Raw genomic sequence first — 19,029 nt, 5'->3', positions numbered from 1 at the left:
ACACGGACACACGGACACACACAGACACACACACACACAGACACACACAGACACACACACACACACACGTACACACACACACACGTACACACACACACAGACACACACACACACACAGACACACACACACACACAGACACACACACACACACACACACACGCACGCACACTCTGCTCTAAAGGAAATGCTTTCCTCTCTAGCCAGCCCACGGACAGCTACAGTTATTTACAATCACTTGGGCACTAATTTCATTTTTCAAAACTCTGATCAAAACATTTGCATTGTGGATTCATATCTTTAAAGAAAACTTGCACTTGCAGAATCATTGGTTCAAATAACTCATTAATCATGAAATATAGGAACATTAATTTAGATCACCCACCCACAAGATACCAATAGTGTCACTGTGTAGTTGTTCGTACAATCATTAAATATTGTAGTACAAAATATGTGATACATGTTTCATTATGTTACTAGACGTAAATACATCACTGTAAAAGGACTAGTAGAGAGAATACTACAGACACAGTGGAATCATTGAACAAAATCTGAAATGTATTGATGAAATACAGTAAAATCACAACACAAGTTTCTTTGAATCAAAGCAAAAATAATTACATTTACATTTTAGTCATTTAGCAGACGCCCTTATCCAGAGCGACTTACAGTAGTGAATGCATACATTTCATTTCATACATTTTTTTCCTGTGCTGGCCCCCCGTGGGAATCGAACCCACAACCCTGGCGTTGCAAACACCATGCGTTGCAAACACCATGCTCTACCAACTGAGCTACAGGGAAGGCTCATCAAAAATAATTAGCTACAAAGAAAAAGAAAAAAACTACAGTAAAATGTCAACTGCAGTGTTCCTCACCTGGCTTACTGTTAAAAGCTAAATAAAGGGTTCATTACTGTACTTCTATGTTTCCATCAAACCTGTCTTGTGGATTTGGCCACAGCTTCTCATCCACATCACAATGGATGTTTTCATCAGCCGAACATCTTGGGAAGAATCTCCCGGCGAAAATCAGGCCTGACACTGGTCTGCTGTGATGTCATTGCATGCGTCATCCATGGCCTGGAGAAGGGCGGCTTGTTCGTGAGGGCGCCTATCATATACCTTCCACCTCCACATGGAGAAACATTCCTCAATCGGGTTTTAGGAAAGGAGAGTATGGGGGTAAGTACAGGGTGGTAAATTGTGTATGGGCCTGAAACCATGCTTGCACCATTTGAGCACGTTGGAACCTGACATTATCCCACACAATGACATAGGTCACACCATCATCTCTACAGACCTGATTTATCTCATCAAGGAAGGTTACAAGGAGAGCTGCATTATATGATCCAATAGGAGGTCTGCATCCCACCACACCATCTTCCGATATAGCTGCACACATGGTGATGTTGGCCCCACGTTGTCCAGGTACTTGGATGGTTGCCCGCTGGCCAATGAAATTCCGACCTCTCCTCCTTGTCTTGGCCAGGTTGAAGCCTGCCTCATCCAAGAAGATGCAGAAGGGGTGCTCGTCCTCTCTAACGAGGCCCACGGCCACCTCTCAGAAGGGGTGCTCGTCCTCTCTAACGAGGCCCACGGCCACCTCTCAGAAGGGGTGCTCGTCCTCTCTAATGAGGCCCACGGCCACCTCTCAGAAGGGGTGCTCGTCCTCTCTAACGAGGCCCACGGCCACCTCTCAGAAGGGGTGCTCGTCCTCTCTAACGAGGCCCACGGCCACCTCTCAGAAGGGGTGCTCGTCCTCTCTAACGAGGCCCACGGCCACCTCTCAGAAGGGGTGCTCGTCCTCTCTAACGAGGCCCACGGCCACCTCTCAGAAGGGGTGCTCGTCCTCTCTAACGAGGCCCACGGCCACCTCTCAGAAGGGGTGCTCGTCCTCTCTAACGAGGCCCACGGCCACCTCCTCAGAAGGGGTGCTCGTCCTCTCTAACGAGGCCCACGGCCACCTCTCAGAAGGGGTGCTCGTCCTCTCTAACGAGGCCCACGGCCACCCTCTCAGAAGGGGTGCTCGTCCTCTCTAACGAGGCCCCACGGCCACCTCTCAGAAGGGGTGCTCGTCCTCTCTAACGAGGCCCACGGCCACCTCTCAGAAGGGGTGCTCGTCCTCTCTAACGAGGCCCACGGCCACCTCTCAGAAGGGGTGCTCGTCCTCTCTAACGAGGCCCACGGCCACCTCTCAGAAGGGGTGCTCGTCCTCTCTAACGAGGCCCACGGCCACCTCTCAGAAGGGGTGCTCGTCCTCTCTAACGAGGCCCACGGCCACCTCTCAGAAGGGGTGCTCGTCCTCTCTAACGAGGCCCACGCCACCTCTCAGAAGGGGTGCTCGTCCTCTCTAACGAGGCCCACGGCCACCTCTCAGAAGGGGTGCTCGTCCCTCTCTAACTAGGCCCACGGCCACCTCTCAGAAGGGGTGCTCGTCCTCTCTAACGAGGCCCACGGCCACCTCTCAGAAGGGGTGCTCGTCCTCTCTAACGAGGCCCACGGCCACCTCTCAGAAGGGGTGCTCGTCCTCTCTAACGAGGCCCACGGCCACCTCTCAGAAGGGGTGCTCGTCCCCTGCCGTTCCTTTTATCACCTTGTCTTCCTCCTCCCACTGCTTGACCTCTATTGTGACCTGGATCACCTGCCGGCTCCATGTTATCTCTATGTTGTTGTAGGTGGATACCACTCATTTCACTATATACTCTTAACCACAATGTGAAATCAATCATCAGTAAGGAGTTGGCAGTATTGGAAAAGCAATTCCAAGGGCCTGCATACATACACTCGTTCGGCCACTTTATTAGGTACACCTGCGTGTTAAACACAAATAGCCTGTTCTTTTGAACAGCGTGTCATGTGGCTGCCTGCAACTCAATATATAGACTATATAGAGTAGAGAGCTTTAGTTGATGTTCGACCTAACATTAGAACGGGCAAGATGAGTAATCTAAGCAACTTTGACCGTGGTATGATTGTTGGTGCCACACATGGTGATTCCAGCATCTCAGAAACAGCTGCCTTCCTGGGATTTTTACGCACTACAGTCTCTCAGAGTTTACAGAGACTCTAGAGCGATAAACAAAACACATTCAGTGAGGGGGCAGTTCTGCGGAGGCAAAAACACCTTGTTTAACGAGAGAGGTGAGAGGAGAATGTCCAGCCTCATTCAAGCTAACAGAAAGGCCACAAATGCTCAAATAACAGCCGTTTAAAACAGTGGTGTGCAGAAAGGCATCTCTTAACGTTACAACACCGTGAATAATTCAGGCTGTTGTGGAGGCAAAAAGGGGGTCCTACCCAGAACTAGATAGGTGTACATAATAAAGTGGCCAGTGAGTGTACAGTAATGTCAAATCTGAAAACATGGTCTGGAAAAGTGGTACATGGGACCATAGAAACAGTGTCTGATAAAGAATGATGATGTAATATTACATCCATAGATAATGTAGTCCAATTGGTTCATGGTCCACGGTAATTGGATGTCAATGGATCTCGTTATCCTGAAACTTTTCATGATCTAAACATGGAATATTGTTTGTCAGTTTCCATAAAACTATGCATTAAGAGTAATGCAACAGTTACTCATCATTTGACCCGTTGTATCTACTGGTAGTTAGATCATTGTAATGAAATGAATAGACAGTTATCTCAGATGCAAAGTGTGAATGGCATTTTGAAATGGTAATACCTGTTAAGTTGTGTCATTTTGAAGTGGTGATTTTAGTAAAATGAACAAATGATCTTAGCTTTATGTGGATTGTATCCAAGCAATTGGAAAAAGTGTTAAAGAGTTTTGAAAAACGTGTATTTTGATCATTGGTTGTGAGTTTTGTGTCTCGAGTTTTGAAAAATGACATCAAGGTTCTGAAATTAGTGCCAAAGTGATTGTGAAAAACTAACCTCTCCTCAGACCCAGGCTGAATAATGTCTTCGGTGTAGAGCAGATCAGTGCAGTAACACCCATTCACGCCCCCAAGTCCTCTCAGCCCCCAGTCCTCTCAGCCCCCAGTCCTCTCAGCCCCCAGTCCTCAAGTCCTCTCAGCCCCCAGTCCTCTCAGCCCCCAGTCCTCAAGTCCTCTCAGCCCCCAGTCCTCAAGTCCTCTCAGCCCCCAGTCCTCAAGTCCTCTCAGCCCCCAGTCCTCAAGTCCTCTCAGCCCCCAGTCCTCTCAGCCCCCAGTCCTCTCAGCCCCCAGTCCTCTCAGCCCCCAGTCCTCAAGTCCTCTCAGCCCCCAGTCCTCTCAGCCCCCAGTCCTCAAGTCCTCTCAGCCCCCAGTCCTCAAGTCCTCTAAGCCCCCAGTCCTCTCAGCCCCCAGTCCTCAAGTCCTCTCAGCCCCCAGTCCTCAAGTCCTCTCAGCCCCCAGTCCTCTCAGCCCCCAGTCCTCAAGTCCTCTCAGCCCCCAGTCCTCTCAGCCCCCAGTCCTCTCAGCCCCCAGTCCTCTCAGCCCCCAGTCCTCTCTTCCCTCTCTTCCCTCTCTTCCCTCTCAGTCCAGACAGGCCGGTGGAAACTGAAGAAATGCACAACAGAAAGCCACAACTGAACTGACCTCCATGCCTCCTACTACAGATAAAATATTTTTAATTTTGTTGCCGTTTCTGTCTGTGTGGCTTCTGCACTCTTTCAGATACAATGGTCACAACATTACTCATTGCATTAGGCTATGAGTCAGCTCCGTGAACTCAAATCAGCTGATGAGTTCTGAATATGTAGTTCCTTACCGAGTGTCCAGTGTAATGTTTGTGTCTCTGACTGTCTCTGTCTCTCTCCAGACGAACCACTACTACATGAAGCCCAGAGTGACGGATCACCAGTTTGGCATCAAGCACTATGCTGGAGAGGTAAATTACTCTCAAGGAGCTGAGCGCTTGAGAAGGTCTCGCTCTCTCTCTCTCTCTCTCTCTCTCTCTCTCGCTCTCGCTCTCGCTCTCGCTCTCTCTCGCTCTCGCTCTCTCTCGCTCTCGCTCTCTCTCGCTCTCTCAAATTCAAATTCTGATTGCTTTATTGGCATGAAATCCAATTTGTAGATACTTCCAAAGCAGTATAGTGGTACAGTATTTCAGGAAATAAAGTCCAATACAATGAGGATAATGAAATCCACTTCATTTCAGTAGTAACAACAGTAGTACATATAATCATGGATACAGGACACTCCTGCTGTTGTATTGTGGAATCTTCAGGCGATACATTTAATTAAATAGTAATATGATTATAAAAAGATAGAAAGGCAAATAAATAAAAACCTCAAGATGGAACCTCACTATGTATTACATACAATGGAAATACTTCAGGGAATAATGGTCATGGGATGTCCCTCAGGCTATGGCAATCATATACCTTGACTGTAATGGCGCCGGACAAGATGGCTGCCATTTTACTGGCTCTCAACCAACCAGGATATTCTGTTTGTTTTTTCACATTGTTTATAACTTATTTTGTACATAATGTTGCTGCTACCGTCTCTAATGACCGAAAAGAGCTTCTGGACATGAGAACAGCGATTACTCACCTCAGATTAGATGAAGAGTTTTTCGTTAATGAGTCGGACGAGAGGGATTTACTCCAGACACCCGAACAGGCCCTCATCCCCGTTATTCGCAGGAGAAAAGAGACAGAGATGTTTCCGGAAAGAGATCGGGGTGCATTGTGAGGATCAGGCGACGAGTGGCCTGATTAATCTGCCTTTACCATCCGTACTGTTAGCCAATGTACAATCGCTGGAAAATAAATGGGACGAACTAAAAGCACGTATATCCCCCCCAAAAAAAGCCTTCCCAGAAGAGTGGAGGCTGTTAAAGCAGCAAAGGGGGGACCAACTCCATATTAATGACCTCTGTCCCCCCTGTTCCCCCTGTTCCCTCTGTCCTCTCTGTCCCCCCTGTTCCCTCTGTCCCCTCTGTCCCCTCTGTTCCCCCTGTCCCCTCTGTCCCCTCTGTTCCCCCTGTCCCCTCTGTCCCCCTGTTCCCTCTGTCCCCTCTGTCCCCCTGTTCCCTCTGTTCCCTCTGTCCTCCCTGTCCCCTCTGTCCCCTCTGTCCCCCTGTTCCCCCTGTTCCCCCTGTTCCCTCTGTTCTCTCTGTCCCCCCTGTCCTCCCTGTCCCCCCTGTCCCCCCTGTCCCCCCTGTCCCCCCTGTCCCCCCTGTCCCCCCTGTCCTCTCTGTTCCCTCTGTCCCCTCTGTCCTCTCTGTTCCCTCTGTCCTCCCTGTCCTCTCTGTCCCCCTGTTCCCTCTGTCCCCTGTGCCCTCTGTCCCCTCTGTCCTCCCTGTCCTCTCTGTTCCCCCCTGTCCCCTCTGTCCTTGTCCTCTCTGTCCCCTGTGCCCTGGGCCAAGGGAGCATTACTCTAGTGAGGAATCGTCTCCTGTTAAGACCAGGGCTCAGTAACTCTCAACAGGTGACAGTATTCCCACTGCGCCCAGCTCCTCTTTGTTCCCACTTTCCCTTCTCTCTCAGTGAGCCTCAGCCTCAGCTTTATACAGACTTTAGGAGACTAGCTATCATTCTCTTCATGTACAGCTAATGTAATGTAATGTACAGTAACTGTACTCACTGAACATACTGTAACCTGCCTCTGGTCTGTCTACTCCTCTTACCTGTTTATTTTGACCAGGTTCTGTATGACGTCAGAGGGATCCTACAGAAGAACAGAGACACCTTCAGAGATGACATCTTAAACATGCTTAAAGACAGCAGGTATACACGATATGTATTACTGTTAGCAGTTAGCACGTTTTGGGGTTTTTGCCCCCTAGCGCTACACAGCTGATTGGAATAACCAACTCATCATCAAGCTTTGATTGTGTGAATCAGCTGTGAATCAGCTGTGATTGTTTGAATCAGCTGTGTATCAGCTGTGAATCAGCTGTGAATCAGCTGTGAATCAGCTGTGAATCAGCTGTGAATCAGCTGTGAATCAGCTGTGATTGTTTGAATCAGCTGTGAATCAGCTGTGAATCAGCTGTGATTGTCTGAATCAGCTGTGAATCAGCTGTGAATCAGCTGTGAATCAGCTGTGAATCAGCTGTGAATCAGCTGTGAATCAGCTGTGTATAAGCTGTGAATCAGCTGTGATTGTTTGAATCAGCTGTGCATCAGCTGTGAATCAGCTGTGATTGTTTGAATCAGCTGTGCATCAGCTGTGATTGTTTGAATCAGCTGTGCATCAGCTGTGATTGTCTGAATCAGCTGTGAATCAGCTGTGAACCAGCTGTGTATCAGCTGTGTATCAGCTGTGAATCAGCTGTGATTGTTTGAATCAGCTGTGAATCAGCTGTGATTCAGCTGTGAATCAGCTGTGTATCAGCTGTGAATCAGCTGTGAATCAGCTGTGTAGTTGCTAGGGGACAAAAACCAACATCTGCACAAAGGGGAGGGCCCAGGAGGGGGGGGGGGGGCAGGAGGGGGGAAACCCTTGCCTAGCGGGTAAGAGCATTGGGCCAGTACCCGAAAGGTCACTGGTTCAAATCCCGAGTCGGCAGTCCCCAAGATCAACTGCACCCTGGGTACTGATGACATGAACGTTGATTAAGGCAGCCCCTCCCCCACCTCTCTGATTCAGAGGGTTTAATGTGGAAGACACATTTCAGTTGAATGCATTCAGTTGTTTAACTGACTAGGTTCCCCTCCTTTCCCCTGGTCATAAAATGCACCAGTTCAATCATCTCTGCAGTTGACATTGTGCTCATAGTTCCTCCTTTTACGAGTTTGTTTTTTTATTGTAAATGACTATGGTTTATGTGTGTTGCAGACTTGACTTCATCTATGACCTGTTTGAGCGTGTCGGGAGCAGGAACGGAGAGGAGACACTGAAGATGGGGACGGCCAGACGCAAACCCACCGTCAGCTCCCAGTTCAGGGTGAGGACCTCTAACCTTTAACCTCTAACCTCTAACCCACTGTCAGCTCTCAGTTCAGGGTGAGGACCTCTAACCTCTAACCTTAACCCTAACCCACTGTCAGCCCTCAGTTCATGGTGAGGACCTCTAACCTTTAACCTCTAACCTCTAACCCACTGTCAGCCCTCAGTTCAGGGTGAGGACCTCTAACATTTAACCTCTAACCTCTAACCCCTAACCCACTGTCAGCTCTCAGTTCAGGGTGAGGACCTCTAACCTCTAACCCTAACCTCTAACCCTAACCCACTGTCAGCTCTCAGTTCAGGGTGAGGACCTCTAACCTCTAACCTCTGATCCTGTATCTGTATCTAGATGTGTTGTTGTGTTTCTGATCCTGTATCTATATCTAGATGTGTTGTTGTGTTTCTGATCCTGTATCTAGATGTGTTGTTGTGTTTCTGATCCTGTATCTAGATGTGTTGTTGTGTTTCTGATCCTGTATCTATATCTAGATGTGTTGTTGTGTTTATGATCCTGTATCTATATCTAGATGTGTTGTTCTGTTTCTGATCCTGTATCTATATCTAGATGTGTTGTTGTGTTTCTGATCCTGTATCTAGATGTGTTGTTGTGTTTCTGATCCTGTATCTAGATGTGTTGTTGTGTTTCTGATCCTGTATCTATATCTAGATGTGGTGTTGTGTTTCTGATCCTGAATCTATATCTAGATGTGTTGTTGTGTTTCTGATCCTGTATCTATATCTAGTTGTGTTGTTGTGTTTCTGATCCTGTATCTATATCTAGATGTGTTGTTGTGTTTCTGATCCTGTATCTAGATGTGTTGTTGTGTTTCTGATCCTGTATCTAGATGTGTTGTTGTGTTTCTGATCCTGTATTTATATCTAGATGTGTTGTTGTGTTTCTGATCCTGTATCTAGATGTGTTGTTGTGTTTCTGATCCTGTATCTAGATGTGTTGTTGTGTTTCTGATCCTGTATCTATATCTAGATGTGGTGTTGTGTTTCTGATCCTGAATCTATATCTAGATGTGTTGTTGTGTTTCTGATCCTGTATCTATATCTAGTTGTGTTGTTGTGTTTCTGATCCTGTATCTATATCTAGATGTGTTGTTGTGTTTCTGATCCTGTATCTAGATGTGTTGTTGTGTTTCTGATCCTGTATCTAGATGTGTTGTTGTGTTTCTGATCCTGTATCTATATCTAGATGTGTCGTTGTGTTTCTGATCCTGTATCTAGATGTGTTGTTGTGTTTCTGATCCTGTATCTAGATGTGTTGTTGTGTTTCTGATCCTGTATCTAGATGTGTTGTTGTGTTTCTGATCCTGTATCTAGATGTGTTGTTGTGTTTCTGATCCTGTATCTAGATGTGTTGTTGTGTTTCTGATCCTGTATCTAGATGTGTTGTTGTGTTTCTGATCCTGTATCTAGATGTGTTGTTGTGTTTCTGATCCTGTATCTATATCTAGATGTGTTGTTGTGTTTCTGATCCTGTATCTAGATGTGTTGTTGTGTTTCTGATCCTGTATCTATATCTAGATGTGTTGTTGTGTTTCTGATCCTGTATCTATATCTAGATGTGTTGTGTTTCTGATCCTGTATCTATATCTAGATGTGTTGTGTTTATGATCCTGTATCTATATCTAGATGTGTTGTTGTGTTTCTGATCCCGTATCTATATCTAGATGTGTTGTTGTGTTTCTGATCCTGTATCTAGATGTGTTGTTGTGTTTCTGATCCCGTATCTAGATGTGTTGTTGTGTTTCTGATCCTGTATCTATATCTAGATGTGTTGTTGTGTTTCTGATCGTGTATCTAGATGTGTTGTGTTTCTGATCGTGTATCTAGATGTGTTGTGTTTCTGATCCTGTATCTATATCTAGATGTGTTGTTGTGTTTCTGATCCCGTATCTAGATGTGGTGTTGTGTTTCTGATCCCGTATCTAGATGTGGTGTTGTGTTTCTGATCCTGTATCTATATCTAGATGTGGTGTTGTGTTTCTGATCCTGTATCTATATCTAGATGTGTTGTTGTGTTTCTGATCCTGTATCTATATCTAGATGTGTTGTTGTGTTTCTGATCCTGTATCTATATCTAGATGTGTTGTTGTGTTTCTGATCCTGTATCTATATCTAGATGTGTTGTTGTGTTTCTGATCATGTATCTATATCTAGATGTGTTGTTGTGTTTATGATCCTGTATCTATATCTAGATGTGTTGTTGTGTTTCTGATCCTGTATCTAGATGTGTTGTTGTGTTTCTGATCCCATATCTAGATGTGTTGTTGTGTTTCTGATCCTGTATCTGTATCTAGATGTGTTGTTGTGTTTATGATCCTGTATCTAGATGTGTTGTTGTGTTTCTGATCCTGTATCTATATGTGTTGTTGTGTTTATGATCCTGTATCTATATCTAGATGTGTTGTTGTGTTTATGATCCTGTATCTATATCTAGATGTGTTGTTGTGTTTCTGATCCTGTATCTAGATGTGTTGTTGTGTTTCTGATCCCATATCTAGATGTGTTGTTGTGTTTCTGATCCTGTATCTGTATCTAGATGTGTTGTTGTGTTTATGATCCTGTATCTAGATGTGTTGTTGTGTTTCTGATCCTGTATCTATATGTGTTGTTGTGTTTCTGATCCTGTATCTGTATCTATATGTGTTGTTGTGTTTCTGATCCTGTATTTATATCTAGATGTGTTGTTGTGTTTCTGATCCTGTATCTAGATGTGTTGTTGTGTTTCTGATCCTGTATCTATATGTGTTGTTGTTTCTGCAGGACTCTCTCCATTCCTTGATGAACACTCTGAGTGCATCCAACCCGTTCTTTGTGCGCTGCATCAAACCCAACATGGACAAGGTGGGTCGTTCAGTATTCACCCCAACATGGACGAGGTGGGTCGTTCAGTATTCACCCCAACATGGACGAGGTGGGTCGTTCAGTATTCACCCCAACATGGACGAGGTGGGTCGTTCAGTATTCACCCCAACATGGACAAGGTGGGTCGTTCAGTATTCACCACAACATGGACAAGGTGGGTCGTTCAGTATTCACCCCAACATGGACAAGGTGGGTCGTTCAGTATTCACCCCAACATGGACAAGGTGGGTCGTTCAGTATTCACCCCAACATGAACAAGGTGGGTCGTTCAGTATTCACCCCAACATGGACAAGGTGGGTCGTTCAGTATTCACCCCAACATGAACAAGGTGGGTCGTTCAGTATTCACCCCAACATGGACGAGGTGGGTCGTTCAGTATTCACCCCAACATGGACAAGGTGGGTCGTTCAGTATTCACCCCAACATGGACAAGGTGGGTCGTTCAGTATTCACCCCAACATGAACAAGGTGGGTCGTTCAGTATTCACCCCAACATGGACGAGGTGGGTCGTTCAGTATTCACCCCAACATGGACAAGGTGGGTCGTTCAGTATTCACCCCAACATGGACAAGGTGGGTCGTTCCGTATTCACCACAACATGGACGAGGTGGGTCGTTCAGTATTCACCCCAACATGGACAAGGTGGGTCGTTCAGTATTCACCACAACATGGACGAGGTGGGTCGTTCAGTATTCACCACAACATGGACGAGGTGGGTCGTTCAGTATTCACCCCAACATGGACAAGGTGGGTCGTTCAGTATTCACCCCAACATGGACAAGGTGGGTCGTTCCGTATTCACCACAACATGGACAAGGTGGGTCGTTCAGTATTCACCCCAACATGGACAAGGTGGGTCGTTCAGTATTCACCACAACATGGACAAGGTGGGTCGTTCAGTATTCACCCCAACATGGACAAGGTGGGTCGTTCAGTATTCACCCCAACATGGACAAGGTGGGTCGTTCAGTATTCACCCCAACATGAACAAGGTGGGTCGTTCAGTATTCACCCCAACATGGACAAGGTGGGTCGTTCAGTATTCACCCCAACATGAACAAGGTGGGTCGTTCAGTATTCACCCCAACATGGACAAGGTGGGTCGTTCAGTATTCACCCCAACATGAACAAGGTGGGTCGTTCAGTATTCACCCCAACATGGACGAGGTGGGTCGTTCAGTATTCACCCCAACATGGACAAGGTGGGTCGTTCAGTATTCACCCCAACATGGACAAGGTGGGTCGTTCAGTATTCACCCCAACATGAACAAGGTGGGTCGTTCAGTATTCACCCCAACATGGACGAGGTGGGTCGTTCAGTATTCACCCCAACATGGACAAGGTGGGTCGTTCAGTATTCACCCCAACATGGACAAGGTGGGTCGTTCCGTATTCACCACAACATGGACGAGGTGGGTCGTTCAGTATTCACCCCAACATGGACAAGGTGGGTCGTTCAGTATTCACCACAACATGGACGAGGTGGGTCGTTCAGTATTCACCACAACATGGACGAGGTGGGTCGTTCAGTATTCACCCCAACATGGACAAGGTGGGTCGTTCAGTATTCACCCCAACATGGACAAGGTGGGTCGTTCCGTATTCACCACAACATGGACAAGGTGGGTCGTTCAGTATTCACCCCAACATGGACAAGGTGGGTCGTTCAGTATTCACCACAACATGGACAAGGTGGGTCGTTCAGTATTCACCACAACATGGACAAGGTGGGTCGTTCAGTATTCACCACAACATGGACAAGGTGGGTCGTTCAGTATTCACCACAACATGGACAAGGTGGGTCGTTCAGTATTCATCCCAACCACCAGCTGCTGAACTGGAAACTGTGCACTCATAGCAGCTTGAGTCCAGGTCAGAGAAAAGACATATCTAAAAGCTATTCATAGTTGTTATGCTGTCTTGCCCATGTACCCTCAGTGTGATTCTACTCTATACAACACAGAGTGTAGGAGCCATTTTGATAGTATGTCTATAGACTTTAGAAACACAACAGAGAGTCAGAGGAGATAGGAAGGAGGGTGGCTCGCTGATGTCACGAAGGTCACCCGTCTCATTAGAAGTGCAGATCAATAAAGTGTAGTATATACAGCGCCTTCAGAAAGTATTCAGACCCCTTGACTTTTTCCACATTTTGTTAGGTTACAGCCTTATTCTAAAATGAATTAAATTGTTTTTTTCCCCTCATCAATCTACACACAATACCCCATAATGACATCACAATACTCCATAATGACATCACAATACCCCATAATGACATCACAATACCCCATAGTGACATCACAACACCTCATAGTGACATCACAACACCTCATAGTGACATCACAATACCCCATAGTGACATCACAATACCCCATAGTGACATCACAATACCCCATAGTGACATCACAATACCCCATAGTGACATCACAATACCCCATAGTGACATCACAATACCCCGTAGTGACATCACAATACCCCGTAGTGACATCACAATACCCCGTAGTGACATCACAATACCCCGTAATGACATCACAATACCCCGTAATGACATCACAATACCCCATAATGACATCACAATACCCCATAATGACAAAGCAAAAACGGTTTATTTTTTATTTTTGCTATTATATATATTTTTAAAAAATTATATCACATTTACATAAGTATTCAGACCCTTTACTCAGTACTTTGTTGAAGCACCTTTGGCAGCGATTACAGCCTCGAGTCTTCTTGGGTATGACGCTACAAGCTTGGCACACCTGTATTTGGGGAGTTTCTCCCATTCTTCTCTACAGATCCTCTCAAGCTCTGTCAGGTTGGATGGGGAGCGTTGCTGCACAGCTATTTTCAGGTCTCTCCAGAGATGTTTAATCGGGTTCAAGTCCGGGATCTATCTGGGCCACTCAAGGACATTCAGAGACTTGTCCCGAAGCCACTCCTGCGTTGTCTTGCTGTGTGCTTAGGGTCATTGTCCTGTTGGAAGGTGAACCTTCGCCCCAGTCTGAGGTCCTGAGCGCCCTAGAGCAGGTTTTCATCAAGGATCTCTCCGTACTTTGCTCTGTTAATCTTTGCCTCGATCCTGACTAGTCTCCCAGTCCCTGCCGCTGAAAAACATCCCCACAGCACGATGCTGCCACCACCATGCTTCACAGTAGGGATGGTGACCGGTTTCCTCCAGATGTGATGCTTGGCATTCAGGCCAAAGAGTTCAATCTTGGTTTCATCAGACCAGAGTATCTGTAGGTGCCTTTTGGCAAACTCCAAGTGGGCTGTCATGTGCCTTTTACTGAGGAGTGGTTTCCGTCTGGCAACTCTACCATAAAGGCCTGATTGGTGGAGTGCTGCAGAGATGGTTGTCCTTCTGTAAGGTTCTCCCAACTCCACAGAGGAATTCTATAGCTCTGTCAGAGTGACCATTGGGTTCTTGGTTGCATCCCTGACCAAGACCCTTCTCCCCAAATTGCTCAGTTTGGCCGGGTGGCCAGATCTAGCAAGAGTCTTGGTGGTTCCTAACTTCTTCCATTTAACAATGATGGAGGCCACTGTGTTCTTGGGGACCTTCAATGCTGCTGAAATGTTTTGGTACCCTTCCCCAGATCTGTGCCTCGACGCAATCTTGTCTCAGAGCTCTACGGACAAATCTTTCGACCTCATGGCTTGGTTTTTGCTCTGACATGCTCTGTCAACTGTGGGACCTTATATAGACAGGTGTGTGCCTTTCCAAATCATGTCCAATCAATTGAATTTACCACAGGTGGACTCCAATCAAGTTGTAGAAACATCTCAAGGATAATCAATGGAAACAGGATGCACCTGAGCTCAATTTAGAGCCTCATAGCAAAGGGTCTGAATACTTATGTAAATAAGTTATTTCTAGTTTTTATTGTTGATACATAAAATGTCTAAAAACATGTTTTCTCTTTTTCATTACAGGGTATTGTGTTTATATTGCTGACAATTTTATTTAATCCATTTTAGAATTTGGCTGTAACGTAACAAAATATGGAAAAAGCCAAGGGGTCTGAATACTTTCCAAAGGCGCTGTATAGAATGGCAATGTCCGCTTTAGGTATAATGCCAGGAGCCGCTTGTGGATTTGACGGCTCTAACTAAGGCAGTTCCACCTCTGACAAGCCAAAACAACCTCTATGCGGACGGAGGGCTGATTTTGAATAGAGCCCTGAGTGTTCCAGGGCCTTCCACGGGTCCGTGAGGGCTCTCTTTGTGCCTCTGTAACAACGCCCCTCTGCCAGGACATTCTTCCAGCCCAGGTCAGAGGTTAGGGGTTAAGGTTGGCCCGCCACAGCTGTGGATGGTTGTGTGTGGGCCATTGTTGCACTACTAACTGACCTGCTGACTGCTGCTGCTGTAGAGAGAGAGAGAGAGAGAGGTCAGCAAGGGGCTGTAGAGCAGTCTCTACCCTGTCTCCTCCCTAACACAGAGCAGTGGAAAACAAAACAACTTTCGTATTGACATTTAACACATGATGAAGTGCGTTGCCAATAGATTCATTTCCTTCTGGAACTGGCACAATTGGCTTTCATAGTTAACAAGGCATGATCACTGTTCTCATTGTCCTCTGAGAGGTTTGGGTTACAGAAGGTTAGAAGGTTACAGAAGGTTACAGAGGCACATGTTCTCACAGAGTCCCCAATGCCAATCACTACCATGTCTCATCTTGTCCCCTGTCCCTGGCATGGCAGCAATCCCTCTCCCTTGTCCCCTGTCCCTGGTATGGCAGCAATCCCTCTCCCTTGTCCCCTGTCCCTGGCATGGCAGCAATCCTTCTCCCTTGTCCCCTGTCCCTGGCATGGCAGCAATCCCTCTCCCTTGTCCCCTGTCCCTGGCATGGCACCAATCCCTCTCCCTTGTCCCGTCCCTTGTCCTCTACCAATCCCTCTCCCTTGTCCTCTCCCTTGTCCTCTACCAGTCCCTCTCCCTTGTCCTCTCCCTTGTCCTCTCCCTTGTCCTCTCCCTTGTCCCGTCCCTTGTCCTCTACCAGTCCCTCTCCCTTGTCCCGTCCCTTGACCTCTACCAGTCCCTCTCCCTTGTCCCGTCCCTTGACCTCTACCAGTCCCTCTCCCTTGTCCCGTCCCTTGTCCTCTACCAGTCCCTCTCCCTTGTCCCGTCCCTTGTCCTCTACCAGTCCCTCTCCCTTGTCCCGTCCCTTGTCCTCTACCAGTCCCTCTCCCTTGTCCCGTCCCTTGTCCTCTACCAGTCCCTCTCTGTTGAAGCTACATGTGGTGCTAACATCAGAAGTTTCTGGCAGCTGATATGAGTAACAGTGTAGTCAGCATTTTGTTGCGTCACCTTGGTGACGGCCTGCTTATGTCACCTGACACATGTCGTTGTTGTTCTTGTTCTTGTTGTTGTACTTCTCAGAACTCCAACATGTTTGACCCGGAAGTGGTCCTGAACCAGCTGAGGTATTCTGGGATGTTGGAGACAGTGAAGATTCGCAGGGCTGGGTTTCCTGTCCGCAGGACGTTTCCAGACTTCTGCAGCAGGTCAGCCTGGAGACAGTAATAACTAGAAGATACAGAAAACATACAGTATCTACACACTGATACTACAGTATCTACACACTGATACTACAGTATCTACACACTGATACTACAGTTACTACACACTGATACTACAGTTACTACACACTGATACTACAGTTACTACACACTGATACTACAGTATCTACACACTGATACTACAGTATCTACACACTGATACTACAGTATCTACACACTGATACTACAGTATCTACACACTGATACTACAGTTACTACACACTGATACTACAGTATCTACACACTGATACTACAGTATCTACACACTGATACTACAGTATCTACACACTGATACTACAGTATCTACTCACTGATACTACAGTGTCTACACACTGATACTACAGTATCTACACACTGATACTATCTACACACTGATACTACAGTATCTACACACTGATACTACAGTATCTACACACTGATACTACAGTATCTACACACTGATACTATCTACACACTGATACTACACAATCTACACACTGATACTACACAATCTACACACTGATACTACACACTGATACTACAGTATCTACTCACTGATACTACAGTATCTACACACTGATACTACAGTATCTACACACTGATACTACAGTATATACACACTGATACTACAGTATCTACACACTGATACTACAGTATCTACACACTGATACTACAGTATCTACACACTGATACTACAGTATCTACACACTGATACTACACACTGATACTACACACTGATACTACAGTATCTACACACTGATACTACACACTGATACTACAGTATCTACACACTGATACTACAGTATATACACACTGATACTGTAGTATCAGTGTGTAGATACTGTAGTATCAGTGTGTATATACTGTAGTATCTACACACTGATACTACAGTATCTACACACTGATACTACAGTATCTACACACTGATACTACAGTATCTACACACTGATACTACAGTATCTACACACTGATACTACACACTGATACTACAGTATCTACACACTGATACTACAGTATCTACACACTGATACTACAGTATCTACACACTGATACTACAGTATGCACACACTGATACTACACACTGATACTACAGTATCTACACACTGATACTACAGTATCTACACACTGATACTATCTACACACTGATACTACACAATCTACACACTGATACTACAGTATCTACACACTGATACTACACACTGATACTACAGTATCTACACACTGATACTACAGTATATACACACTGATACTACAGTATCTACACACTGATACTACAGTATCTACTCACTGATACTACAGTATCTTGGTCCTATACACTGATACTACAGTATCTACACACTGATACTACAGTATCTTGGTCCTATACACTGATACTACAGTATCTACACACTGATACTACAGTATCTACACACTGATACTACAGTATCTTGGTCCTATACACTGATACACTACAGTATGGATGTTTCTCGGTCTGCACATTGCACTGTACCATACTATCTTCTGGGTGTAAAATAACATATGTATTACTATCAATAGACTGTAAAACTATTCGCTCTTACAAAACGTCTCTTAGAAAGTTTATTGGTCGCATACACAGATTGGGATATGTTATCGCGGGTGTGCATTGGAATGCTTCTGTTTCTATCTCCAACAGTACAGTAATATCTAACAATACAATAACATAACACACACATAATTCAAAAACTAAAAAAATATCTGACCTATTAGAACGGGTTCGGTATATAAATATATATATATATAAATGGTATGTATCGCCCCCGCAGTAGTATGGCTGTCACGACTTCGGCCGACGTCGGTCCCTCTCCTTGTTCGGACGGTCGACGTCACCGACCTTCTAGCCATCGCTGATCCATTTTTAATTTTCCATTTGTTTTGTCTTGTCTTCTATCACACCTGGTTCCAATCCCATCAATTAATCATGTTGTGTATTTAACCCTCTGTTTCCCCTCATTGTCCTTGACGGTGATTGTTTGATCGTATGTTATGTGCAAGTTATATGTTCTGGTGTGCGACGGGTTTTGTACCTACTTTTATTATTTTGTATATGTTGGTTTTCGGAGTTTTTGTGAGTTTTTATTAAACGACTCCGTTTATACCAAGTTCGTTCTCCTGCGCCTGACTTCCCTGCCACCCTTTACAATGGCAATGGGATGAAGCTCAATGTTAAATTCAAATCTCGATGAAAATCCACAAATCAACTTGATTGGAGGAACAAAAACACTCCCCGCCTCTCGTCTTGAGCCATCCGTTTTTTCTTTATTTACATTTGTTTTTATTTAACTAGGTTCTGTTACCTAGAACCACATACCGGGTTTTTAACACAATCTTTAGCAATTGAGTTTTCATAGTATTTTCTGCGCTCACCTAGCTCAAATTCTAGACGCAATGATTAAAACGAGACTATAGTGTACATAAAGTGACCATTGGACTTAAAAAACTGTCTGATTGACTAAGTTTCTAGGTGCAACAGCTTTTATTAAATGTATAATTTATCACTCTCACATGCTAATTTCTGTCCGTTAAGAACCAATGATGTTCTGCTTTACAGCTGAATCTCAGAGTTCTAATACATTTTACATTTTAGTCATTTAGCAGACGCTCTTATCCAGAGCGACTTACAGTAGTGAATGCATACATTTCATACATTTTTTTTCTCCGTACTGGTCCCCCGTGGGAATCGAACGCACAACCCTGGCGTTGCAAACATCATGCTCTACCAACTGAGCCACAGAGGATATGGCT

General features: G+C 45.5%; 1 protein-coding gene across 2 annotated transcripts in view; it reads left to right on the top strand.

The window, feature by feature from the left end:
• The window catches only part of LOC115161451 (unconventional myosin-X), a 282,041-nt gene that overhangs the window by 187,273 nt on the left and 75,739 nt on the right, over positions 1-19,029 (top strand). For both annotated transcript variants that reach the window (XM_029712440.1, XM_029712439.1), the window contains exons 15-19: positions 4,768-4,836; positions 6,600-6,682; positions 7,737-7,845; positions 10,623-10,703; positions 16,109-16,233. In XM_029712440.1, the coding sequence (XP_029568300.1) occupies positions 4,768-4,836; positions 6,600-6,682; positions 7,737-7,845; positions 10,623-10,703; positions 16,109-16,233 (467 nt within the window). The remainder of the gene's footprint in view (positions 1-4,767; positions 4,837-6,599; positions 6,683-7,736; positions 7,846-10,622; positions 10,704-16,108; positions 16,234-19,029) is intronic.

The sequence above is a fragment of the Salmo trutta genome, chromosome 24, assembly GCF_901001165.1.
Source record: "Salmo trutta chromosome 24, fSalTru1.1, whole genome shotgun sequence".
NCBI lineage: Eukaryota > Metazoa > Chordata > Actinopteri > Salmoniformes > Salmonidae > Salmo > Salmo trutta.
This window is presented reverse-complemented; position numbering and strand designations above follow the sequence as displayed.